The sequence below is a fragment of the Pelobates fuscus genome, chromosome 4 (genome assembly GCF_036172605.1).
Source record: "Pelobates fuscus isolate aPelFus1 chromosome 4, aPelFus1.pri, whole genome shotgun sequence".
NCBI lineage: Eukaryota > Metazoa > Chordata > Amphibia > Anura > Pelobatidae > Pelobates > Pelobates fuscus.
This window is the reverse complement of record NC_086320.1, coordinates 330,786,750-330,814,495: the sequence shown is the minus strand read 5'-3', so window position 1 is coordinate 330,814,495 and position 27,746 is coordinate 330,786,750. Positions and strand designations below refer to the sequence as shown.

General features: G+C 36.2%; 1 protein-coding gene across 3 annotated transcripts in view; it reads right to left on the bottom strand.

Annotated features, from left to right (window-relative positions):
- DGKB (diacylglycerol kinase beta) overlaps positions 1 to 27,746 on the bottom strand; it is a 567,171-nt gene that overhangs the window by 242,359 nt on the left and 297,066 nt on the right. For all 3 annotated transcript variants that reach the window (XM_063452403.1, XM_063452402.1, XM_063452404.1), the window contains exon 20: positions 4,243 to 4,307. In XM_063452403.1, the coding sequence (XP_063308473.1) occupies positions 4,243 to 4,307 (65 nt within the window). The remainder of the gene's footprint in view (positions 1 to 4,242; positions 4,308 to 27,746) is intronic.

The window sequence follows — 27,746 nt, the reverse complement described above, 5'->3', positions numbered from 1 at the left end:
GGGGTTCTGTGTGTATGTGTGAGGTGTGCAGTGTGCGTGAGTGAAGGGTGCAGGGGGTGTGTGTGAAGGGTGCAGTGGGTGTGTGTAAAGGGTGCAGTATGTGTGTGTGAGGGGTGCTGTAGTATGTGAATATATATATATATATATATATATATATATATATATATATATAATTAATACAATGTTAAACAAAAATCTGCACACCAGTCAAGCCATAAGACTTGCTTTTCCCACATAAATCCCATAACTGCAGCGATGTTGCAACCGCAAAGGATTCTGGGTGGGCATATGCAAATTAGTTTAACAAAGAATCACATTTATATATGTTTGGATGTATTGTGTGTGTGTGGTGCAGTGTGTTGGGGGTTCTGTGTGTATGTGTGAGGTGTGCAGTGTGCGTGAGTGAAGGGTGCAGGGGGTGTGTGTGAAGGGTGCAGTGGGTGTGTGTAAAGGGTGCAGTATGTGTGTGTGAAGGGTGCAGTGTGTGTGTGAAGGGTGCAGTGTGTGTGTGAAGGGTGCAGTGTGTGTGTGAAGGGTGCAGTGTGTGTGTGAAGGGTAAAGTGTGTGTGTGAAGGGTAAAGTGTGTGTGTGAGGGTAAAGTGTGTGTGTGAGGGTGATGTGTGTGTGTGAGGGTGATGTGTGTGAGAGTGATGTGTGTGAGAGTGCTGTGTGTGAGACCGAGAGCAGAGATGGACGCAATACCCATCCCCCATCCACTACGCTGTGGGTTTGTTTTGGGAGTCCTGCAGGATTACATACCACCGATGATGGAGGGTTAGGCGGTGTACAGGTGCTGGCTTTCACTACAACCTGGGCTTGGAGTGCAGAGGGTTGGAGTACCGCTGTTTCAACAATCGTGTTGTGGGAGATCTCAGAGAGAGGCCTGGAAGAAATAGAGGAACCACCCACTATACTTTGTTTGAAATTGGATTTGGATCCCAGCTAGACCAGGACTGAGGCATAGGCTGAACATGACAATTAACTCTTTTTATTCTGGTGGGGCATTTTTTTTTTGTACTATGTTATACTTAGTTATACATTTTTTGTCTAATTTCAGTAGCTGTGCCTTAATTGCACTGCCAGTTAGTGTTTTGTTCATTAAGTCAAATGCCCAGCAACATATCTTTTGTGAAAATGCACTGCCTCTCCTGTTACTGCTTATTGTCACCATTATTAATATTCCTTTTTTTTTATTAATAATTATTAGTGCATTTAGTTTCACTATAGACCTGGTGTTTTTTTTCATGATTTCTTAACTTACTCGCAGACCAAGCATGTTATTATTTTGTATTTTAAACTGACTTCCTATTTGTGTTAGCATAGCTTGTATGCCACACATAATCTCTCTCTCTCTTTAAATCACATGTCTACTAGTTTAGTATGTTTAGCATGCTCCATAATATTGTTATAACGCATAGATGTGTTAGCCTTGCATATTTTATTATACTTGAGAAATTAGACAGTTTAAACAGGAATATATGCATTTGCAGTGTTTTGGGCATTCTAACATATGTTCTAACTCCTTTTTTACGGTGGTGTGTAATGTTTTACGCAATGTCTCAATAAAAGAAAGATTTGCAAAAGAAAATAATGTTTTGTATAAAGACATTTATAAAAGGTATTAAAAATAACGTGGTGGAATTACCAAAGTGCTCAGTGTCTTAAATTGCAATACATACAAGTTTAAAATGAAAGTCTATTGATACAATTTTTGTGCAGCGTGTTTTGTATGGTAAAAACAATATCTTTTGTGTTAATTTATATTATTCATAATCAGTAACTACTTTGCTATATGTTCTGTTGAATTATTAGACACATAATAGAAAGGTAATTTAGAAAAGATTGTTATTTTTGTTTACAAGAGGTAAAAATCGTATTTTAAAAGTCTTTGTGAACCAATAACTAATTTTGTCAGGTTATTCACTCCTTATTCACACATACAAATAGCTAAAAGAATGTAAAGCATATTTGCTAAGCTATTATTAATATAATCAACGTATCATCTGTTTAAAAGCACTATGCCCCACTGATCCGTATTACAATGATTTCCATGAATACTTCTTCACTGAATTCCTGACAACGCAACATCCCATCTTTAATACTTATTAACTCATTTTCATTCATTGGTGCATTTAATTATTTAGCCAATGATTATAAAATACTGTTTATAATTAAGTGAATACATTTGATGTAGTTTAGCAAAACATTGGAAAGTGTTGCTTAACCAATTATGAACAAAAATTAATAGCTAGTCCTGAGGGACAATAAAAAAAAAAAAGCATTTTGCAAATCGAAGAAAAGATTCTAGAAAAAAGATTGGAGGGGGCATGGCTTGATGGTCCGCCAAGATGGACGTGTGTAGGGCTCCTCACTTTCACACACACAAAACACTACCCGACGGGGTTCTATCCACATGGGCCAAAAAGGAAAATGGGTCTGTGGAGGTAATTTAAATTAGATGACAATTTCCATTTGGATGGTACGCAAACACCATCAAGTATTTTGGGAAATAGATCTACAATGATCCAAATCAATTGTATCATAGAAATGTACTTCCTCTCCTTTTAACTATACAGGAGCACTTAAAGTCTTGGGGCAGGCTATAAGTGTTATGATTTGGGTGTCTGAGTGTGATCAAGATGAATCTACTCTCCCAGCTCATTTATCTCATCCAGTCCATCCCCATCAGACTCCTGAGGATGTACTTTAATTCTTTTGATGCAACAGTTAGGGAGTTTGTTTTAGTGGGGAGGGGTTCTAGAATGAAACAGGAGGTTCTTCATCTGGTGGATATGGAGGGGGGAGGGGTGTGCAGAACATAGCGTGCTGTGAATACGTTTAATATGCTGTTTTTAGAGTGTCAGCCTAGAATAACTTTTCCCAACTTAATGGCATTTTTGCAGAATATGGTAAATTGGCTAGCCTTCAATTGAATTTGGATAAATTGGAGCTATTGACGGTCACGGTCTCATCCATGGAGATAGCTTAATTGAGATGACAATTTTTATTTAGCTGGTGTTTTGTTTCCAAAGTTCTTATGCTCCAGTCAGAAACCTTTGCAAACTTGTGTCACAGCAAAGTTATAACAGTTGGAGAGTACTATTTTTAGCATAACTTGCAGTGCTAAAAAAAACCCTGTTAGGTTCTCAATAATTGAGCTGATAATATCACATATAAAGAAATTGAACATTCATTTTAACTAAGTCACAAATTGTATAATTAAATTAAAAGCCACAGGAATACAGGAGAATAAAAAAAATTACAGGCAGTAAGATCTTTTGAGTCTACAGACTCAACACTGTCTTAGTTCTGCGGCTGTAGAGGATAATGTAATAAACATCCTGTACTGTGTTCTCTGCTACAAAGATGCCAAATGTGTGCCATAAGAATATTATTATTGACACAGCATTATTTAGGAGAAGTCATGCAATGCAAAAAGGGTCATTGGTTCCTTTCTATCCCTATATGAATCGAAGAAAAATGTAGAATGGTGGAATGAGGATTTAATCAGTTAGACTTTTCGTGGTAAGAGACATGCCAAGCATATAACAAAAAGCCATATAGCAGGGGAAAGGTAGCTTTCAGCACTCTTAGATGTTGTAGACTAGATCTATCATAATACTCTTAAAGCCATAATGCTGGCAAAGCAGCAGGTGAGATGTAGTTCACAATATCTGGAGTTCTGAAGGTGGACTACCCTTGCTCTACAGTTTGAGAGAAGTACTTGAAACATCACAACTTTTTGGGAGGGTGTAATCTAGGTATGTTGACAATTAAATAGTCTGTCAACATTCCATTTGTGATTGTCTATGACAGATGTATATAAATACAGAATTGAGATTCAGGTCAGCATTTAAACATTTAGGCAACCAACCACAAGTTTTTCACTCATATGTAATCTTGTCATATAAACTATCAGGAATAAAAGTAATTTGGAGACTCATGGAAAGGTTACCGATATGTGTCGTAATACTATAACAATAAATTGTATTACATATAAATTAACACATTATTTACAACATGATTTATGCGTATGTTATGTGATTATTATTATTACAGATCATTACTACATAGTATTATCACAGTTAATTTAAGAATATGTTTTATAGGATGTTAACATCTCTGAATATACAATTGATTGATAATAATATGCATATAACATCTATATACATACATACATACATACTATCTTAAAATAATACGTACTATACAGAAAGTCATCAAGTACACATATATTCTTACCTACTGTTGAACTTCTCAGGGTGTCTTTCTCTCATCATGTGGAATCTGTGAGCAATTGATGCATCCTGTTAAGAAAACATATTAAAATTGTAGTGGTGTTTTATTATTTAGGATTACTTTTCTTTTATTTTTTATTACTTTTTTTTTTTTTTTGCTTTACTTCAAAATGGGAAAGCTAAACAATTTATTTAGATTTAAATATATATAAATATTTTTTTAAAAAAAAACTAATAAAATCTGTCAACATTGAAGTTTAGTGGATAGATGAGTGCGCTGGATTTTGTGTATTGTATTATTTGGCCCCCAGCAGCACCCCCATTTATGCATGTTCAGGTGAGTGCAGCCTCCCCACCCCTGCTTCATATATATATTTAGGAGTCAGGCCAACTCCTTGGTTTTGCACCCCTCCCTGTCACAGGTGCCTCATCCTAGGGCCCTATTTAGCCTTGTACTGCAGAGAACTCCAGATGGAATTCCCCCCCCCCCCCCCCCCCCAAGTAAGTGGGTTAATCTCATAAGAGCATACATTAGGCTGTTAGAGTAGGACCTGCCAAAGATGGGGAACATTGACGTTGTGGCAGGCTTATGCACTGTATGATCATATAATGTAACTAAACCCCCATTATTTTTGCCTAGATTAGGTGTTTAAAAAAAAAAAAAAAACTAATAAAATCTGTCAACATTGAAGTTGCTGTTTAGTGGATAGGTGAGTGTGCTGGGTTTTGTGTAATATATATATATATATCATTTTAAGTGTAAAAACATTGTGTTGCAGGTCTACAACTATGAAACTAGTTGAAATACTAACTTTTTATATTGTATGTTATATATTTAATGTACCATAAACATTGTTTGTGTTTATTAATTATGCTATATAGACTATTCTTCTATTACATTAATGTGCATTGATTACTATTTCTATTTTAAATAATAGTTATTATAAGTTCCATATCTTCTCTGTGAGTTTTCTGTTCTTTTTATATTCTTAACCCCTTCAGGACGGAGTCAATAGTGCACGTTCTGATCAAAACAAAACGTAAACAAAAACTGGAATTTGCGCTATATGTCTGTTCAACCGTAATTCACCTCTTTCATATTAAATGCACCCACACTTATTATATATCATTTTGTTCAGGAGAAACAGGGCTTTCATTTCATATAAAATATTTATATATGAAACAATTTATTATGAATAAAATAAAAAAAAACTGTAAGAAATTAGAATTTTTTTTTTTAATTTGTAGTTCCGCCTCACATTTTAGCTGTAAATGTCATAATACTGTTAGGTTTTACTGCAACAAAATGCACATATTTGTAATCAGCGATGTCTCACGAGTACAACAGTACCCCCCATTAACAGGTTTTATGGTGTTTTGGAAAGTTACAGGGTCAAATATAGAACGTTCCATTTTCAAATTGAAATTTGCCAGATTAGTAATGTTACCTTTGAGACGGTGTGGTAGCCCAGGAATGAGAATTACCCCCATAATGGCATACCATTTGAAAAAGTAGACAACCCAAGGTATTGAACGTGGGGTATGTTTAGTCTTTTTTAGTAGCCACTTAGTCACAAACACTGGCCAAAGTTAGCATTCATATTTGTTTTTGTGTGAAAAAAGCAAAAAACTAATATTTGGCCAGTGTTTGTGACTAAGTGGCTACTAAAAATGACTGGACATACCCCATTTGCAATACCTTGGGTTGTCTACTTTTGCAAATGGTATGCCATCATGGGGGTAATTCTTATTCCTGGGCTACCATACGGTCTCAAAGGCAACATAACTAATCTGGCAAATTTCAATGTCAAAAAAATGAAATGCGAGCCTTATATGTGACTCTCTAACTTTCCAAAAAACCATAAAACCTGTACATGGGGGGTACTGTTATTCTCGGGAGATTTCACTAAACACAAATATTAGTGTTTTAAAACAGTAAAACATATTACAACAATAATATAGTCCATAAAAGTGCCGTTTGTTTGTAAAAAATGCAAAAAACGTCACTTTTACTTAAAATATCATCGTTGTAATACAATTTACCAGTTTTAAACACTAATATTTGAGTTCAGCGAAGTCTCCCGAGTAAAACAGTACCCCCTATATACAGGTTTTATGGTGTCTTGGAGAGTTACAGGGTCAAATATAGTGCTTGCAAATTAAATTCTCTGCACTTTCTCCCTGTGTTGTCAGGCATGTCAATCAAATTTTAATTAATTAAATGACATAATTACGTTAAAAAATTACTTAAATATACACGTAGAATTTTAATATATATGCATTTATAGGTATTTAAATTCTACGTGTATACTAATGTAATCTTTCATGTAATTATATGTATTTATCTATCTATATATATTTGCGGTTATTTGTATTTTATATATAGATAGATATATATAGAATGTCATTCTAAGTGTATTCTGTTTCCAATATATATATATTAATAACAAAATACAGTTAGAATGAAATTACATATGAATATATAATTTATTTTAAATTTTGTTTCAATATTTTATTTATTTATTTTATTATTTTATTTATTTATTATTGTAATTATACGTATATATATATAATATATATATGTAGATCAATTATATATATAATATATATATACATATTATATATGTAACGTCATTCTAAGTGTATTTTAATACTAATATATATACTAATATTAATATTAAAATACATTACATATGACGTTACATATATATAATATGTATATATATTATATATATAATATATATACATATATTATATATATATAAATACTTGTATTTTATTTTAACATGTCTATTTAATTTTTTTTTTACACTACCTACCAGCAGGGGGACTCTCTAATATTTTAGACAGTCGCCCTGCTGGCAGATCCATAGCCAGCTATAGGGGGCCATGTGATCGCTCTTTGAGAGCGATCACATGGCCCCCGGGGGCCTCATTTGCCGGAGGGGGGCTGCCTGGGCTCTCAGGCAGACCCCCAGAAGAGGATCGCGGCGGAGGTAAGTATAGCTTACCTCCTGGGGGCTTCAGCCGTTACGGCGTTCTATGCCGCCGCAACGGCTTTAAAGCCCTTTAAAGCCGCGACGGCATAGAACGCCGTAACGGCGTTAAGGGGTTAAGTCAACGCCGATCTTTTCTTTGAAAACAGTAAATGTGAAATTTTGAAATTCAGATGGACATAATGACTTTCCACACAAGTTAAAACTTTTCGGTCTTAGTTATACAGGTGTATGTGTTCCAATTTATCTTCTCAAGTATGTCATGCTATTGCTGTGGTTAAAGATATGGTGCTACTGACTAGCCTAAGGGCGAAGCACAGGTATACACTTAACTTGACTATTTACAGCTGTAACATTTGTTGCGGAAGTGAATGTGTCAACCTCAAAGCTAAATGTTTCAAAATTCCAGGAAAATACACCCAATTCCCTCAAAATGGAAATTGTGAACACATTGAGTCATGAAAATACATATGTGCATTTATTATCATATGATAAGAATGTTCACAGAATGCTTGGATGTTGAATCCACCAGCTGGTAACTTTTATAAAATTGTCTATGAGACAGAGCAACCCATACTTAAAGCATTTAATTATTACTTGAGATATGATGCATTGATTATATATTTTTCTAATATTTTCTAATATTACCCACTATATAGACAGCATCATCACCATACCGGAGAATCTCTTAGATTTTATTATTCTGGATGTGATAAGTGTTCCTTTCTTTTAAAAATTACAGGAACATAAAACATATTATGCCCACTTTACTTCCAAGTTTGAAAGTACTTTCACACATTATTTTCTCACACATAACATTGCTGGATAATAAGAACTTTATGGAAATGTATTAATTAAATTGTTAACCATGCCTCTGTCTTAGGAGAGGACACGTAATATCCCAGCTTCGACGTTCAATCAACTGTGATAAGTTGTTTATGACATTGTTAAATTACTTATGTAGTTAAGGGACTCATTAATGTAAGAAAACAAGTCTTAATTTTGTAAATAGGGGACCTACGGAGCTGCATGTCATTGTAAAGTTTTTAAAGCTTGCCAAATATATTGAAACTGATGTATGACAAACACAAATATATCTAAAAAATATATAGCAGCTATTGTTGATATACACAATCTACAAAATAGCCAGCACTGTACAAATACAATTTTCAAATAGCAATGTTTTGGATCTCCCCTCAAAACTTTATCAAGTATCATGACTCCTAGTAAAGGTCCAGGTAGAATACAGAAATGTTGCTTTTTAAAAATGCATTTGTTGCCTTACGAGGTTTAGCTATTTCTTGGATATTGTGTATTTCAGAAATTCACACCTATATCTTCTGTATCACAACATTACTATAGGGTAAATACAATGACAAAAACAAAGAAAATGAAAACTGAGAGAAACTCAATAGCTTGACCATCACTAAATCTCTGCTCAGATCTCAAAACAGCCTTTGCTCACGTGTGCCCTTTCAGAGAGAACCTATTCAAAGGCACATCAGACCAGTTCCACCCATAAGGACAGTCCAGAATAGGGATTTACCGAAGGTCAAACTATTGAGTGTCTCTAAGCTTTTGTCCGATTTTATAGTTCAAATTTTCTCTGTTTTTATCCCTGCATTTACCCTATAGTAATGTTGTGATACAAAAGATGGCAAATCTTCATTAAAGTGTCCAAAAAAAAAACGTGCATGAGCATATACCTGTAAACACTTAATATGTATTAATTGAAACATATTCCACTTAACCATGTAATCACAATATAATAATTATAAATGTTAATCATGGAAGTGAAACACTTTTACTCAAAGCAAGAAAATTGTCATATATCAGCATCAGCTGGAACTAAGAATCCATATCTCTATTCCCTACACAGTAATATCTTGCTAGACAAAGGAAGTTTTTCATTCATGCATTATATTTTATTAATATACTGTCTCCGAAACAGGAAGCATTTTGCGCTGGAGATTTGTGAGCAAATTACATGGATTATTAAGGATGACTAAAATGTGAATAAAACCCATACACTCTACTGTATTAATGACAATATTATTTGAAGATTAATCCTTCAAACTGAATCATTTTATTATTTTAAGCAACAGTGGCAATGTTTTCACTTGAAAAGGTATACACATTTTTATTTTTATTTTTTTAAATGTGCATTTTAAAGCTTTTCCTTGGTCTAACCAGGATTGTTGACCATGTGCACAACAGAATGTCAAAAATATGTAACTATCAATACATGTTTATATTTAAAATGTCATTAACCTACAGTCACAGAAACTATGTTTAATTTTAATTCTGAAAATTAGATAGCAATGTACTAGAAATGTTAGTGTCAGCTAATATGCTGTTATTAATGTATGTTAATACATGTGAATATCTGTGAATATCTGAAAATGTTCTCCTTGCTCTATCCACCCTCCTTATCGTATCCCCAACTAATAAATAACATAGAGACAATCATGAATAAATAAACATAATTAAAAACGAAATTAATTGCGAAAACATTTTTTCACACATACGCACGTTTCATTTGAATCCTAACGTACTTATTTCTGCGTATTCGCAAATTTTGAATAAATTGGGCAATGCATGAAGAGACTGGGAATCCAATTTGTTTTAGACTTGTGCATTCGGTTTCAAATGAATTGCAATTTATCCGAATTTTGGGCAGAATGCCGTAGCTCTAAAACGCTATATAGATAAATCATGAAATAAACAACAGAACAGACAATAGACGGTCAGTTTTGTTTGTTTTGTGATTTAGAGTTCCGTCTGGGCTCCAAAAAAGAAATGATTGATGGGACAAAGACAAAACGGTGATTGAAATTATTTTTTTTGACTTGTCTATTTGGTGAAACTGATTTTTTCTGCTATGCACAAGACTGATTTTTTATTTTTTAGCATTTATAAAATGTCACCAAGTTTTGCAGCGCTGTATAATTTAATTGAATACAAACATATACTATGCAATTTAAAAAACACATATCTATTATTATTATTATTATTATAATTATCATTTATATAGTGCCATAGATTCTCCCCCCTTCACTCCTCTCTCAAACACACTTGGACAGTACCCTTCCAACCCTCCAGGCCTTCTCTCTGGCTACTGGATACAAGGTGGCTATGCTACTCCTTTCCTCTCCACCTACACTTCTTGTCTGATTGATCCCATTCCATCCCACCTTATCAGACCTCTTTCCCTTTGTCTTATGCCATCCTTAACGCATATATTCAACTGCTCTCTTTCTTCTGGCATTTTCCTGCTCTTCTTAAACATGCTACTGTCTTACCTATCCTAAAAAAAAGGCACCTGTCTTGTCAGTCTAACTACCATGCTATAGATCTACTCCATTTCTCCTCAAAGCTTCCAAAACAACTCATCTTTACACATTTGGCATGCTTTCTCATCTCCAACTCTCTTTGACCCTCTTCAATCTGGCTTCCACCCCCTCCATTCTGCTGAGACTGTTCTGATTAAAGTAACTAATGATCTAATCCAAAGGCCACTAGTCCATACAAATACTTCTAGAACTATCTGCTGCCTTTCACATTGTGTATCATGCTCTCCTTCTGCAAACTCTTCCCATAGCATGTTTAACATGGTCCTTTTGTGGTTCTCATCCTATCTTTTCCAACGTAACTCAGTGTCTTCTTTTCCAGTGACACATCCTCCCCTCATCCTGTCTCGCTTAGAGTCTCCAAGGCTCTGTTCTTGGCCCCATTTTGTTTTCTCTTTACACTGCCTCTATTGGCAAACATATTAATTTCCTTGGATTTACAATTCCATACCTTGTCAATAACACAGAAAATGACTACAACTCTTTCTACTTACTTAACTTGAAATTAAGAGATGTGATTGACAATGACTGACAATGAGTCAATGTATCGTTTTCATCTTCCAGTGCAATCCTAGTTCACCAGTTATATCTCAACGGACCATATTCATCAAGGCAAATCAGGTGCTATCATAATGGTTAACTATTGAAAGATATTCTACTGGCTTCTGTTTGGGATGTCTCTATAGTTAACACTTTCCCCAGAATAAGAACCAAGTTTTGTCTTACATATGAAACCATATCTTACATTAACATATTACATTATATTAACAGCCTTCTTTTCCTACAGAGCACCACAATTATGGAATAACCTCCCAGAAACTTTCAAATCTACCCTCAGCCCAAAATGTCTAAGAGAGCTCTCTCTACGTATCTCAAAAATAAATGTGCCTGTAATCATAAATGATTATATTTCTTACCTGTGTTAAATTTATATATGTGTTATGTATTAATATATATATATATATATATATTTTGATATTATATTGTATCCTTTTGTAATGATGCAGTGTTAGTGAGCCCAGGATATACTTGAAAGCGAGAGAAATCTCAATGTATCCTTCCTGGTAAAATATTTTATAAATAAATTTAAAAAATGCCTTTTTTAGAATTAATAGTGAAAAATCACAGAGTGTTTGCCGATATAGCATGGAATGTACATGCTAGTTAGAATTATTTTTTTTTAGCTACAATCTTCCTGCATCTGCATCTTTTTTTTGCAAAGTTTGTATCTTTACTGTGAGAAATCCAACAAGAGGTTTGTCCATGCCATTTGCATGAAAAATGTGTGAATTTTGCTCACAGCAGCAATGTAGCACTGCTGCTATGCACTGTGCAATGTAAATGCTATTTAGAGTGTAGAACAGTGAGAAAGACCACTTGCTGGGCACAGTCGGTTTTCTGGTAGACAAAACAGCCAAGACCAAGACTGAAGAGGGCAGGATAGTGACAGGGAAAATGTCACTATGAACTGGGAATCATGGCACATGTACTGGGCACAATGGTATATGGTTCTTTGGCAAATAAATGTTTGGGCTGTAGGAGATTATGTGAGGAAAAAAAGACATACTTGTGGTGGGCTTCTGTGCCTTTTTTAAAGCAATCCATATCTTTTAGGCTAAAAGGTTACTCTAAGTACCATTTCTTTGTTTAAAAAGACCATATTCAACATTTGTGCGTTCCATAAGCAATCTGCATCAGGCTTTTGAGCTTCAGATTGCAGACTTACACATCAAACAATAAGCTGGCAGAAAATACTGTTTAACCCTTTAAATTCTTCTGTAAATGACAAGTTTAATTTGGAAACCCTATGCCTTTAAACGAGAGCTCGATCATTACCATCAGGGAACAAATCTGAGGACAGACAAGCTCATCACAGACAGAGAATAGTGACATACACTATAACTGGGATGCTATTAATGATTTTCTATTAATCTTTAATAATGCATAGTGATTAAGACACTATCTACACTTTATGATCATATATTCCAACATGGTCTGAATGGTTTGAGTACCTTATCTCTACTATATTTCATTACGAACAAATGTAAAACTTACATTTCCTCATTTATATTAGATATGATAATAATTATACAAGATTACAGTACATTTCCTTTCATGTACTTTTTCTTCCTCAATACTCATCATACTGGCAATGTATTACAATATAATTCTATCTTTTAAATTAGAATGCAATACATTATAACTGTGGAAGAGTCAAAATTAATTTAAATGCTCAATGTTTTAGTAAATTTAAATTACGGTGTGCTGTGTCATTTTTAAAAATCTAAAACAGTATGTGCTGTCTTTTTAATTCTAATACTATGCAAATTGATAATAGTTCAACCAAATTGAAATAATCAAACACACTATGTATGTACATATGTATCTTCACCAAAGCTTAATCTACCTTTCTGTGTGCAACAATACCATGCCTGCCTTAAGCAAGCAACATACCTCCCATGTGTCCCTATTTAGGATGGACAGTCCCTACTTTGGACTCAAATCTATTCGTCTCTCTTTTCTTTCCTATTATCCCTCTTTTCTAGGAGTCCCTCAAGGTTGGGGTGTCTGAGTGTATCATAGAGCTCCACTGCAATAATACTCACAATAATGTGTCTTTAAACTATAATACATTTTGAAATCAGTCTGTGTAAATAAATAATTCAATCTTGTTCCAATTGGTGGGGATTATACCACCTATGCCTAGGCCGTTTAGATTGAGCAAAACCACTCTTTTGTTCTAAGACAGTGAGTACATCTCCTTTATTGTAATGTATTTTATTACACAGTGTGCACTATATTTTATTTCTTGTTTTTTATATACATCACAGTTAGGATTTTGACGTAGATATAGCCAAGAGTGAGAACCACACATATATCCAAGAGTGAAGATTATTCAACTAGAAGGTTTGCAAAAGGAGCCATCAGAAGACTCCATCAAATGTGAGTGTGCACTTTGTATATATTTTATCCACAGCCTTGAATAACTGACATATTACACTATATTTTAAAATTGGCCTACTGACCAAAGCCTTAAACAATCAATGCCCAAAATACCTGAAAGAACTCCTGACACCATATGTTCCATCCTGTTCACTTTGGTCAGCCAACAAATCCCTCCTGTTGGTGCCCAGAATAAACACAAACTCAGGTTGCCGAGCATTGAGCTACACTGCCCCCATATTTTGGAACTCTTTACCTTGCTCAATCAGAGAGGTACCATCCTTACAGACGCTTAAAAAAAGCTAAAGATCCACCTCTTTTATAATGCATTCAGTCAACACATCTTACTTTTAGAAACTCTTAACTTTTATGTCTGTTTCATATATTTGTACAGTACTTTGAGTATCACAGGGAGACAAGCACTATATAAATCACAAATTATTATTAGTGTCACTGTTTGCTTTTCTTTATATACCTGGACTACACCCTTTTGGATCAAGATAGCAAGTTCATTTTCACAGGCAAGGATTATACCACCCATACACAACTATAGGAGCTACATTATAGCTCCAAACAGTGTAAGTGCAATTCCTCTATTTTCCTCTATAGTAGTTACCAACCTACTACACTATATATTCATTTATTTATTTTGTTCTCTCTCTCGTTTCTTATCGACTTGGATCTGATCTTTATTAAGGCCCTTCTCCCTTTCCCTTCTACGCCAAACATTTGTGATTAGATAGGATAGACTTTGGTTTGGGTTGTCCAAGTTGCTTTCCACATTGCAAGCACTAGAAACCTACCTATCTCTGTTTTGAAACTGTGAGTATAGCTGTGTTGGAGATTTTTTTCCAGCTCTGTTGTATTTGCCTATGTTTTCTCATGTTTTCTCATGTTTTCTTAACACCTCTGAGTTTAACAAGTAAAATCAGACATGGGGGGAATATTTTATATGCTAAGCGAGATATAGGATCAGATCATCCAGTGCTGGACTGTTTTAAGAAAATACAGAACAAATAGAAAACCAGTTGAAAACCCTGTAATTGTGGCTCTTTATACGCAAGCACATTCTTCCTTAAATATATTCCACCAAATTTAACTGAGCTAAAATTAAGCTTTGACAACTGAGGATTAAACATGGCGAAGCATCCTTTCTATTCTGAGCCAAATTGGAGTTGCAAAAAAAGAAAATTGAGCAACACATTCAGGTTAAAAAAGTTTAGCTGGAGGTGAACTGAAATGCTTCAATGTAATGTGTATCTACTTATTTTCAATGTAAACATACAAACATAGTTGATCTGGGGAACTTGTCCAACGCAACTATAGTCTACAGATTTACTTTTTAACCCTGATTTTGCATCTTAATTTATCTCTAGTTTGCTAAAATTCTAAGTTTAGTAAATAGATTGCAGACTTACACATCAGGACCAGTGTTTCTCATGAGCAAAGTAGGATTGCTCATGAGAATCGAATATTTTTAAAATGCACCCCGTATTGAATAGCAGTTAACAATTATTTCAGTGTATACAATAGTGTTTGTAATAAGCAGTCGGTGGGCTTGAATGGTGTTATATTATCATCTCTATCACTACCAGAAAAATAGTATAACTGTTAATTAAAATATTAGATGCATAGGAAGCACCACAGACAATGAATTAAATAACTATTTGTTTTAATTTATTTTTTTCAGAAATGATGAGATCTTACAATAAAATAATAATATACTATATGTAGTCATTTAGGAATAAAACAATATAGCAATTCATTAGTTTAAATTCATCTATAGGAATTACATGTACATGTCAGGTATTGCTGTTTCTTTTATTTTTAATTATTTTACATTTGTTATTATTCTTTCTGAATATATTCCTTTACATAAAAAATGTTAGGGGGTTTGATATTATGATAATATAGTATCTCTTATGCATTATCTCAGACAGGCTTTGTACACAGAAATACATATATATTTTTTCATTTACAGTAGGTAAATAAAATAATTTATAAAAAAAAAAATGCCCTGCTTTTATGTATTTTTATAACCATGATGGCATTTTGACGAATGCAGTTTTCTATAAATACCATCAGAATGTAAAAATAAAGAACTACATGACAGTAAATGCACTATGTGTAACTGTACATAAGATTTATGTAGCATAAATGACATTGATAATAATTCATGTGATATACTCTTTATTCTAAGATCCCCTCCTTTCCACCTCTTCCTTGGCTTCTAGATTGCAGTGGCTAGAATTAAATAGGCAAATGTACTGTGAAATTAGTGGCATGCAGTTTAATGAACATCTGCAGAGGTCGAGATGGACAAAATTAATTCGTTGTAAAAAAAAAAATGTTTCTCTGCGATGTGAAAACAAGCATTAGATCAATGAGGAAGATTTGTGGGGCTTTAAAGGAACACTCTGGGCACCATAACAACCTAATCGAAATAAAGTTATGATGCCAGTAGGAACCCTGTGTTGGCTCATCTTGAATGGTTTAACCTCAAAGTCTGTATTCCAGCGTTGAATATACCTGTCTCTCTGTCCTTCCGTTTTGTGAGAAAAAACAGAAGGCTTTTGCAGAATCGGGCAGTGGGCATTCATCTGATTATCTCAGCCAATCAGTGGCTCCCCATTAATAAAACAAGCTTGAAAATGGTATGTTTTTTTTTTTTATTATTTAAAAAGGGAAGGACAGAGAGGCATGGAGCACTGCAACACAGACTATAAGGAATGGTTTAACCCCTCAAGGAGAGCCAGTGCCAGGGACCTCGTGGCACCATAACGATGTTAGTTTAAATAAGTTGTTATGGTGCCTAAACTGGTCCTTTAAGTGTTACATTTAATTTTTTTGTGTTTTCTGATGAACAGTAAGTGAATACAGTTTATAAACATTGTTGGAGGAATGGGGGCAGATTTTTCTTCATTTACCATACTCTCATACAATCCATGTGTCATGCATTTCTGTAAAACCACAAATCTGTTGTTAATGCACAAAAACACAACACAAAACACAAATATTTTTTTAATATCTATGTACTATACTGTTGTTAACAAATGTACATTAGCTTATTAATTTCTGTTTAAAACATGTCTGTTTTAAATAAATGTGTATATATACATATATTTAGAAGCAAAATACTTGTATACATAATATATAAAATATATATATATATATAATCAAGTATTTTGTGATTTTTTGCTAGATTACTTGTGGCTATTATTCATTCTATTTCATATTTATTAGTGGTGAGTTCAAGTGTTTTCATATCTGAAGTTCAAAGACAAGAGGTGAGCTAGAATGAAGCGCAACTTTATTTTCCATCATGATTGGAAAGGGCACATTTGCATTGCATAGAGACATATGGGGTGGTAAGAGCTTTTAAAATAGAATCAGGGACTGACTGTCGTTTAACAATATGTTTCTTAGCTACTTGGTGTCAAGTGAGGAATCCATAGAGAATTAATGAAAAATGCTGAATGACAGATCAATTTTTAATCATGAGGGTGAAAAAATAAATACAGTGCCTTGCAAAAGTATTCACCCTCCCCTTGACTTTTTACCTATTTTTGTTACATTACAGCCTTAAATTCAATGCTTTATTAATCTGAATTTTATGTGATGGATCAGAACACAGTAGTATAAGTTGGTGAAGTGAAATGAGAAAAATATATACATGAAACTATTTTTTAGAAATAGAAAACAGAAAATTGGCATGTGTGTTTGTATTCACCCCTTTGTTATGAAGTCCAGAAAAAGCTCTGGTGCAACCAATTACCTTCAGAAGTCACATAATTAGTGAAACAATGTCCACCTGTGTGCAATCTAAGTGTCACATCTGTCATTACATATACACACCTTTTTTGAAAGGCCCCAGAGGCTGCAACACCTAAACAAGAGGCACTACTAACCAAACACTGCCATGAAGACCAAGGAACTCTCCAAAAAGGTAAGGGACCAATGTTTTTGAGAAGTACAAGTCAGGGTTAGGTTATAAAACAATATCCAAATCTTTGATGATCCCCAGGAGCACCATCAAATCTATCATAACCAAATGGAAAGAACATAGCTCAACACCAAACCTTCCAAGAGACGGCCGCCCACCAAAACTCACGGACCGGGTAGGGAGTGCATTAATTAGAGAGGCAGCATAGAGACCTAAGGTAACCCTGGAGGAGCTGCAGAGTTCCACAGCAGAGACTGAAGTATCTGTACATAGGGCGACAATAAGCCGTACGCTCCATAGAGTTAGACTTTATGGCAGAGTGGCCAGAAGAAAGCCATTACTTTCAGCAAAAAACAAAATGGCACGTGGGAGACTCCCAAAATGTATGGAGAAAGGTGCTCTGGTCTGATGAGACTAAAATTAAACTTTTCGGCCATCAAAGAAAACGCTATGTCTGGCGCAAACCCAAGACATCACATCACCCAAAGACCACCATCCCCACAGTGAAACATGGTGGTATGGCAGCATCATGCTGTGGGGATGTTTTTCAGCAGCCAGGACTGGGAAACTGGTCAGAGTTGAGGGAAAGATGGATGGTGCTAAATACAGGGATATTCTTGAGCAAAACCTGTACCACTCTGTGTGTGATTTGAGGCTCGGACGGAGGTTCACCTTCCAGCAGGACAATGACCCCAAACACACTGTAAAGCAACCCTTGAGTGGTTTAAGGGGAAACATGTAAATGTGTTGGTATGGCCTAGTCAAATCCCAGACCTCAATCCAACAGAAAATCTGTGGTCAGACTTAAAGATTGCTGTTCACAAGTCCAACTTGAAGGAGCTGGAGCAGTTTTGCAAGGAGGAATGGGCAAAAATCCAAGTGGTAAGATGTGGCAAGATCATAGAGACTTATCCAAAGCGACTTGGAGCTGTGATTGCCGCAAAATGTGGCTCTACAAAGTATTGACTTTAGGAGGGTGAATAGTTATGCACATTTACTTTTTCTGTTATTTTGTCCTATTTGTTGTTTGCTTCACAATAAAAAAAAAAAAAAAAAAAAAAAACATCTTCAAAGTTGTGGGCATGTTCTGTAAATTAAATTATGCAAATTCTCTAACAATCCATGTTAATTCCAGGTTGTGAGGCAAAAAACACAAAAAAAATGCCAAGGGGGTGAATACTTTTGCAAGGCGCTGTATGACTACATCTCCGCCATTTTTTGCATGAACATTTTTATGTTCGTATTACAATGTGTTTGAAGGATACTTATTTATGATATAAACATGCTATTTTATGCGTCATTAAGTTTAAAAGTGAAATTAAACCTGATCCAATGTTATTTCAAATGTGGAATTCTACTGTTGTCAATTGGCAGACATTTACTGCTGTTTCTAAATTTTGATAGGTCACACATCTCATGTGGTGTAAAATGGGGTTGGAGCTTTCTGAAGTATTTCCTTTACACCAATACTGTGAGATGGGAACATACTGTTGAGACATTAATCCTTTAGTGCATATATGGTTCCAATTAGGAGTGTTGCAAGGTGGCTAAAAGACTGTGAGCTTTTAGCCATTTAGAACCCCTCCTATATTAATGCAAGTTTCTCCCAAAACTCGGCTCTATATCATGGTCTATCTCCAGCCCTAAACCGTAGTATTATCACATTATCACATTCACATGTATAGTGTTCAGATTATGACACAATGACACCAAACATTTAAATTAATTTCAGAGATTTATATAAACCCATTTTTTAAACTCGACACTTGCTTTTTTAGCCGTGCACCATGCTGTATTAACCCTGCTATAAGTATGTGGTTAACCGATATCATTAACCACAAACTTGTATCATTAAACACAAATTAAATCCTTGCAGCCACAGCAATACCCCCACACTGTACTATATTATGAATTCTAAATATAGTGCATCAAGTGGCAATGTAAAAAATCATATAGTTGTAGGTAGGGGCTTTTCTAGGGTCACAAAATATCCAATTTTTAATCTCAAAACATAATTTGCTGCCCTCCTCCCAAGGCAACTTCTGTTTCCAGGTATAAGTCAGCTGCAGCGAGGCAGGATTACATTTCTGAAATGGATGCCATGCTGGTTGGTGAGATCGTCTGATCTTCCAAGACAAACTATGGCTGCACACTTGGTCTCCTGACTGCCTTGGGCTCTTGGTCCATGATTGTTGTACCCAAGTTTACAGAGCAGACAAAAAGGTTTTGGGTTAAAGGCTGGAGCCCTCAGCTTTCCCCCAGCGACAGCCTACCCAAGCAATGCCTTTGGTTTTAATCCTCCCAAAATAATTACAGCGAGTTGCTCAGGATTATAATTCTAATAACAGCCATAACATCCATTAGATATACTGATACACTGTTTGTATAGTGATAGAAAGTGAAAAATACATTAAAATGATCTCTATCTCACCTCTTTTGCCTCTGTCCAATGGAAACAGATCTACCCACTATAGATTACAAGAACGGTGTAAAAATTAAAAACCTTTCCCTTGGGTCCAGTGGAGATCCTTTCAGTAGGGTCCAGTGTCAATCCTTTCCCTGGGGTCTAGTGGAGTTGCTATGATCCTGTCATCTTCATGCTCTTCCAGGACAGCTCCCTCATTAGCGCTCTAGTGATGCAGGGGCTGGAGTGGCGTTATGTAATGGCTCCCAGTATCACCACAGTGTGCATGAGGGAACACTGTAGGATGAGCATGAAGATGGAAGCTCCCCTGCTGCCTGGTTACAACCCCTCCCCAGACACTATATTTTGGTAAAGCAGGTACCTGCTTCAGGAGGCACTAAGGCAGCCAACTCTTAGGCCCCCCTGACAGGCAGAACACAGAGGATCTCAGCGACCCCTGTAGTTAGACCACTGTAACAGAACCATGTATACAGTAGATTCGAATCGAAAAGGTGCTCCTCACTATATATTCCTCACTATATTTTGTTAGGCTATCCCTTAATATTGAAAATTCACCTATGTAATCAACATCTTAGATATAAGATTGAAAAGACAATTTATTTACACAGCTTAATATAGGTGGCTGTATTCCTTTAAGACAGCAGTGTCACTGTAAATTTTCTTATATATTTAAGAACCTATATATAAGATTAAAACGACCATCTATTTACACAGCCGAATATAGGCTGTTGCTTAATATAAAGGATTAAGTTTATCTCCTTTCAAACATACTCTTATTGGGCTTATTGTCTTATTAATATACCTATGTAACCAAGATGTTGAATTGATCCCTTTTTCCCTTTCCTTTTACGTTGTATTCCACAACACTAACGCTATGTGAATGAGCTTGAAGCTTGCCACTAACCAAAATGGCGGCTACGATTGAAACGGAAGTGACGTCGCGGCAAGGGCGATACGTCACTTCCGGAATTACGAGAACTCACAACAGCTGATCGTAACACCCCTCACCATATTTGGTCATCCGGAAGGCAGTAAGAACCAATAGGAAGGACTCTCTGGATATTTAAACAGCAGGAAGACACTAGCAGGATACCGATTGAAAAAGCCTTTGCATAAGGCGAAACGCGTCTCGGAAGAGGACTCATCTTTACACCATAATTTTATGGGAACTTTTTTATTTATATTTTATGTAAGTGTTTTATAATAAAAAGTTTTTTTATATTTGAGCCTACGACCTGCATCTACTTTCCTGCCACAAAGAAGAGCAGTGCCCTCTTAAAGGCACACTATCTATCACACTGAGAGCCCAGTTTGGATTGGCTCTCTAAAAGGTGAGCAAGCATTTATACTTGTTTTGGTACCACTCTGGGTTGAGGATAACACACTAGGACTTTGGTCCATTGTCCCCTTATCTCTCCCTTTCTTTGAGGATTGCTACTAAACCATCGAAGAAGCTTGGTGTTTGCTTTAAAACACCCCTGCGCTTATGATTTGAGCCTATCGTTTTCAGGCTCTGTACCATGTGAGTGTGTTACATATAAATTCCTCTCTTTATGTACCTCAAGTCCATACATACTACACTATTGTCTCCATTATATTCTCTCTCCAGATTCCCTCATATTTCATATCCCTTTTTAAAAGGGTGAGTTTATTAATTTTATTAGCGCTCCACTGGGTCTTGTTTGTTGTGACCTTTCTACTTTCATTACCCCACTATTCTGCATGTTATTGTGTTAAGGTTGGAGGTACCTTCACGTGTGTCGAGCTGCTTAGTGGAACCAGGTTCTTCACCAAATTACAAATTTGAGCGCCTAGAAAAGCACGGTTTATTTGTTATTATCCCTTAACATCCACTTACACTAGCTCCTTCCAAACTTTTATTCCAATTACATGTGGCCATGGAGAAAAGTGTATGAAATGGCACTAGAAAAAGTGCATAGGGGGGCTACAAAATTGATAAAAGGAATGGAGCATTTTAGTTATGAAGAGAGGTTAACAAATTTACATCTCTTTAGTTTAGAAAGAATGCAGCTCAGATGGGATATGATAGCATTAAGCACATATATTTGGGACCAATACAAACCATTGTCTGGAAATCTATTCATAAATAGATTATACAAATGATAAGAGGTCACGCATTTCGAATGAAAGATAAGGATGTGGATTTCTCTGCCTGAAGAGGTGGGTTTATCAGAGTCTATACAGATGTTTAACCCCTTCCTGACCACGGACGTATCAGGTACGTTCAACAAAAATGGTCCATAAGCACCGCGGACATACCTGATACTTCCGTGGCGAATTAGAGCGCTGGAAGCGAGATCGCTTTCAGCCGCTCTGATGGTATTGCAACGATACCTCGATGATCGCTCCGGAAGTGGCGCCTGGCAGTGAGGCAGAGCATCGAAAGTCATCATGCAAGTTTCCGATGCTCAGCCTGTGCTGACTGCCTTGAGGGGTCGAGACACTCAGTAAATTATAAAATAATAATAAAAAAAACCTCCCTACTAACCTCCCTAACCTACTAACCTCCCCTTCTCTCCCTCCCTCCCTCTCCCTCCGTCCCTCCCTCTCTCCCTCTCCCTCCATACCCATTCACTTAGCTAATCGCCGCCGTTACCCTATTACTTTCCAAGACACCCTAAAACCTGTACATGGGGGTACTGTTTTACTCAGTAGACTTCGCTGAACACAAATAATAGTGTTTCAAAACAGTAAAACGTATCACAGCAATGATATTGTCAGTGAAAGTTAATTTTTTGCATTTTTCACACACAAATGGCACTTTCACTGATGATTTCACTGTTTTACTGTTTTTAAACACTAATATTTTTGTTTAGCAAAGTCTCCCGAGTATAACAGTACCCCCCAGTATAGTGTTTTTGAAAGTTACAGGGTCAAATATAATGCCGATTTTTCACATTGAAATTTGCCAGATTGTTTATGTTGCCTTTAAGAGCATATGGTAGCCCAGGAATGAGAATTTACCCATGATTGCATACCATTTGCAAAAGAAGACAAGACAAGGCATTGCAAATGGAGTATGTTATTTTTTTTTTCGTGGTCACTTAGTCACAAACACTGGCCAAAGTTAGCGTTCATAATTGTTTTTTGCATTTTTAACACAACCAAATATTAATGCTAACTTTGTCCAGTGTTTGTGACTAAGTGGCTACTAAAAAAGACTGGACATACCCCATATTGAATACCCTGTGTTGTCTACTTTTAAAAAATACAAACGGTTTGATCCCAATGTCCCCAATAGAACATGGGTGCATGATGACCAGCTGTGAAAATTCCAAGTTAGAAAACTGGAATACGCACCCTCCAAATAAGGTCTTTTAGCCCCTAGAAAACCCAACACACCTATACATGGGTGGTATCACTGTACTTAGGAGATGTTGCTAAACACATATTGGGGTGTTTTTGGCAGTAACCCTTAAAGTTCTCAGTAAGTGTATTCTTAACCCCTTCAGGATGGAGTCAATAGTGCACGTTCTGATCAAAACAAAACGTAAACAAAAACTGGAATTTGCGCTTTTTGTCTGTTCAACCGCAATTCACCGCTGTCACATTAAGTGCACCCACACTTATTATATATAATTTTGTTCAGGAGAAACAGGGCTTTAATGTATCAATAACTATTCATATATGTAACATAATTTATTATGAATAAAATTTAAAAAAAATTGAGAAAATAAGATTTTTTTTTTAAATTTGTATTTCCGTCTGCCATTTTAGCTGTGAATGTCATAATACTGTTAGGTTTTACTGCAAAAAAAATGCACATATTTGTAATCAGCGATGTCTCACGAGTACAACAGTACCCCCATTAACAGGTTTTATGGTGTTTTGGAAAGTTACAGGGTCAAATATAGAACGTTCCATTTTCAAATTGAAATTTGCCAGATTAGTAATGTTACCTTTGAGACGGTGTGGTAGCCCAGGAAAGAGAATTACCCCCATAATGGCATACCATTTGAAAAAGTAGACAAGCCGAAGTATTGAAAGTGGGGTATGTTTAGTCTTTTTTAGCAGCCACTTAGTCACAAACACTGGCCGAAGTTAGCGTTCATATTTGTTTTTGTGTGAAAAAAGCAAAAAACGAATATTTGGCCAGTGTTTGTGACTAAGTGGCTACTAAGAAAGACTGGACATACCCCACTTGCAATACCTTGTGTTGTCTACTTTTGCAAATGGTATGCCATCATGGGGGTAATTCTCATTCCTGGGCTACCATACGCTCTCAAAGGCAACATAACTAATCTGGCAAATTTCAATGTGAAAAAAATGAAATGCAAGCCTTATATGTGACTCTCTAACTTTCCAAAACACCATAAAACCTGTACATGGGGGGTACTGTTATTCTCGGGAGACTTCACTAAACACAAATATTAGTGTTTTAAAACAGTAAAACATATTACAACAATAATATAGTCCATAAAAGTGCCGTTCGTTTGTAAAAAAAATGCAAAAAAATTCACTTTTACTTAAAATATCATTGTTGTATTACAATTTACCAGTTTGAAACACTAATATTTGAGTTCAGCAAAGTCTCCCGAGTGAAACAGTACCCCCTATGTACAGGTTTTATGGTGTCTTGGAGAGTTACAGGGTCAAATATAGTGCTTGCGAATTAAATTCTCTGCACTTTCTCCCTGTGTTGTCAGGCATGTCAATCAAATTTTAATACTATTTAATACTATTAAGTATTATATTATATATTAGTATTAAAATACACTTTGTATGACGTTACATATATATATTTATAAAAATATACATATATTATATTTATAAAAATACTTTAAATTTATTTTTACACGTTTAATTTTTTTTTTTTCTTCCTACCAGCAGGGGTGACATTTCAGACAGCCCCCCTGCTGGCAGATCAATAGCCAGCTATAGGGGGCCATGTGATCGCTCTTTGAGAGCGATCACATGGCCCCCGGGGGCCTCATTTTCCGTGGGAGGGCTGCCTGGGCTGTCAGGCAGCCCTCCAGAAGAGGATCGCGGCGGAGGTGAGTACCTCTTGGCTCCTGGGGCTGCAAGCCGTTACAGCGTTCCATGCCGCCGCAACGGCTTTAACGCCTATTTAAAGCGCGACGGCATGGAACGCCATAATGGCGTTAAGGGGTTAAATTGCTATGTGTGTGTGGAATTTGGCAAAACATATATACATGTGAAGGGTTATTCAGTGATTCCTGACAGATATCAGTGTTACAATGTAACTTGCTTTAATGTTGAAAAAAAATGGAAATAGCAAAGTGCTACTTGTACTTATAGCCCTATAACTTTCCAAAAAAAAGCTAAGAATATGTTAACATAAGAGTATTTCTAAACTCAGGACAATTTAGAAACTATTTAGCACGGGTGTTTTTTGGCGATTTTAGATGCTTAACATATTTTGGGGGTCAAAGTTCAAAAAATATATAATAGTAAATTATATGATCTTTAGAAAGACCATGTAATGGCGAGTAAAATGGTATATAATATGTGTAGGTGCAGTAAATGAGTAAGAGGAAAATTACAGCTAAACACAAACACTGCAGAAATGTAAAAACAGCCATGTAAAAATAGAAAATTGAAAAGTGGTCTGGTCGCTAAGGGGTTAAAAAGCAATTGGATAAATACATGCAAAAACATAATATACAGGCATGTACATTTTAATAAGTGGGGTAATAGCTTCTTGATCCAAGGAGATATCTGACTGCCATTGTGGGGTGAAGACGGATTTTTTTCCTGGTTTGTAGCGCAATTGGAAGCGCTTCAGACTCGTTTTTTGCCTTCTTTTGGATCAACAGCAAAAATCAAATGTGAACAAGGCTACACTTTGATGGACACATGTGTCTTTTTAGTTGTGTAACTGTGTAACTATGTAAATACAAGGCTCAATCCTATATATGAACTAAATTAATGTCTGAGTGCATATTTGCATGAAAGAATCCTTTCCACTATCTGCTTGAGTGTCTCCATAGATGTTGCCCTCTGGGTGGAAGAGAAGCAGAAAGACAGAGAGAGTATATGTGTCTAATCGTAACCTTTCCCTAAATGAAGATAACCAAACTTTGCAAACAGCCCAAGCCAATCATGCCCTGATGTAATATTTGGTTATCGTAGAATATCAGCAAATGCAGTTCTTTCATATGGTACTGTTGTGAACTCAATACAATTTTACCTTTACATATCTTATCTTATTGAACAGTGTTGATTGATTGTAATCTTTTGAGGAGGTTTAGCCTTGCCTTACTTCCTTTAATGCTCCAGAGGTCTCTTTGGCTGGCGTAATATTAAATATTATTTTTTTTGTGGATGGTTTCATAAGATCCCTTCCGTTGAGCAGAACCAACCACCGACTTGTATGGCCACATTCTAACTGAGCTCCGAGCTTCAGAGGACATAATCCACAACCATCGAGCATAAAAATTAGAGATGGGTCTGTAACGGATCACCTAGCACCCCGACTGAGTACCTCCGTTAAAGGATGCTCCTAGCATTTCCTGAGGACTCCAAGCACTGCAGAAGACACCACAACCACCGAATCAGAGAAGCATATGAATCTTCTCAAGCATAGCAATGCTGTAGACCATTGAATAGGAACCATACGAATAGGCTTACACTCCTAGCAGTCAACTGGAACAGCATGCAATAAATCCTTCCCCCAATAATGAGATGACACTTCACTTTGAGGGTTAAACAGGAACTCTGGACTGGCTCATCCAGCCTGGCTTTTATTTCCATCTCACACATACAGGCCACACCCAGGGGGAGGCGTAAAATGACCAATAGTATCACGGGTGCAACCCACACATCCCCTCCCCTTAGTGTGACACATAATCCCATTATGCATACAGTTTAAAATATACTTTTTACACAACTTTCATAACTCTAAAACCATACATCACATTCACATAAAAATACATATCCACAATCAATCCATTCAGGGGAACAACATATTAAAAAATGGCATGAATCCGACCCGGGGTTCAAAAGTTACTAAAAGTATCTTTTGTCCCTTTCTAGCCGCATGGCAAACCGGTTTAGACAGGTTTTACATAGGCCTCTATCCTGGAGACAAAGAGGGAAGTAATCCAATTATCCAGGGCTATAAGCAGACCCCATTAACCACATGGTTACAGAAAGACATAAAACACTTTAAAATACAGGAAGTTACTTTTTATCCATAACACACCGACATTTAACATATCCCCAGATAGCTGGGATCTGAGCGCACAAAACTACCGAATAGCGCGCAGATCCTATTCACACAGTACAATTGCCATGGAGCTAAAGTCTTTCCCATAGTCTTTCATTATATGAATAGGCTCCATGGTATAGCTATCTGGGTTAACACATTCACATAAAGTCTGGTCCATAGTCCAAAGGCAAGAGGCGGGCAAGCAGCCCCCTCCAAGGACACGTGGCGAGGTCGGTTTCGCCACAGGGTCTAACAAGCTGTTTCTTCCCAGCAAGCGACCCAATATGGCGCTGGAATCACCAGGCATTTCATCGCCACCATCCAGCCCTGGGAACTCAGAACAATCCTTATCACAAACCAATCAAGGTATTACTGACATATTAAAAAAATTGTCATCCAAACACGACCTAGCCAAGATGCTAGGGAAATTGGAAATTTCGTTCCAGTTTAAATTAGATGCCATCAGCACAGATTTACGCCACATTGGAGACAGAGTATCCATACTGGAAGATGATAGGGACACTGTCTACACCCAAATTCAGAATGTATGGGACACACTGGAGACACACCAGAAAGCAAACAGGAAAACCACTCAAGTAGGCGACAAAACCTGTTTAACCTGATACTAGCAAGACCCCCTCTGTGGATAGGGCACACAG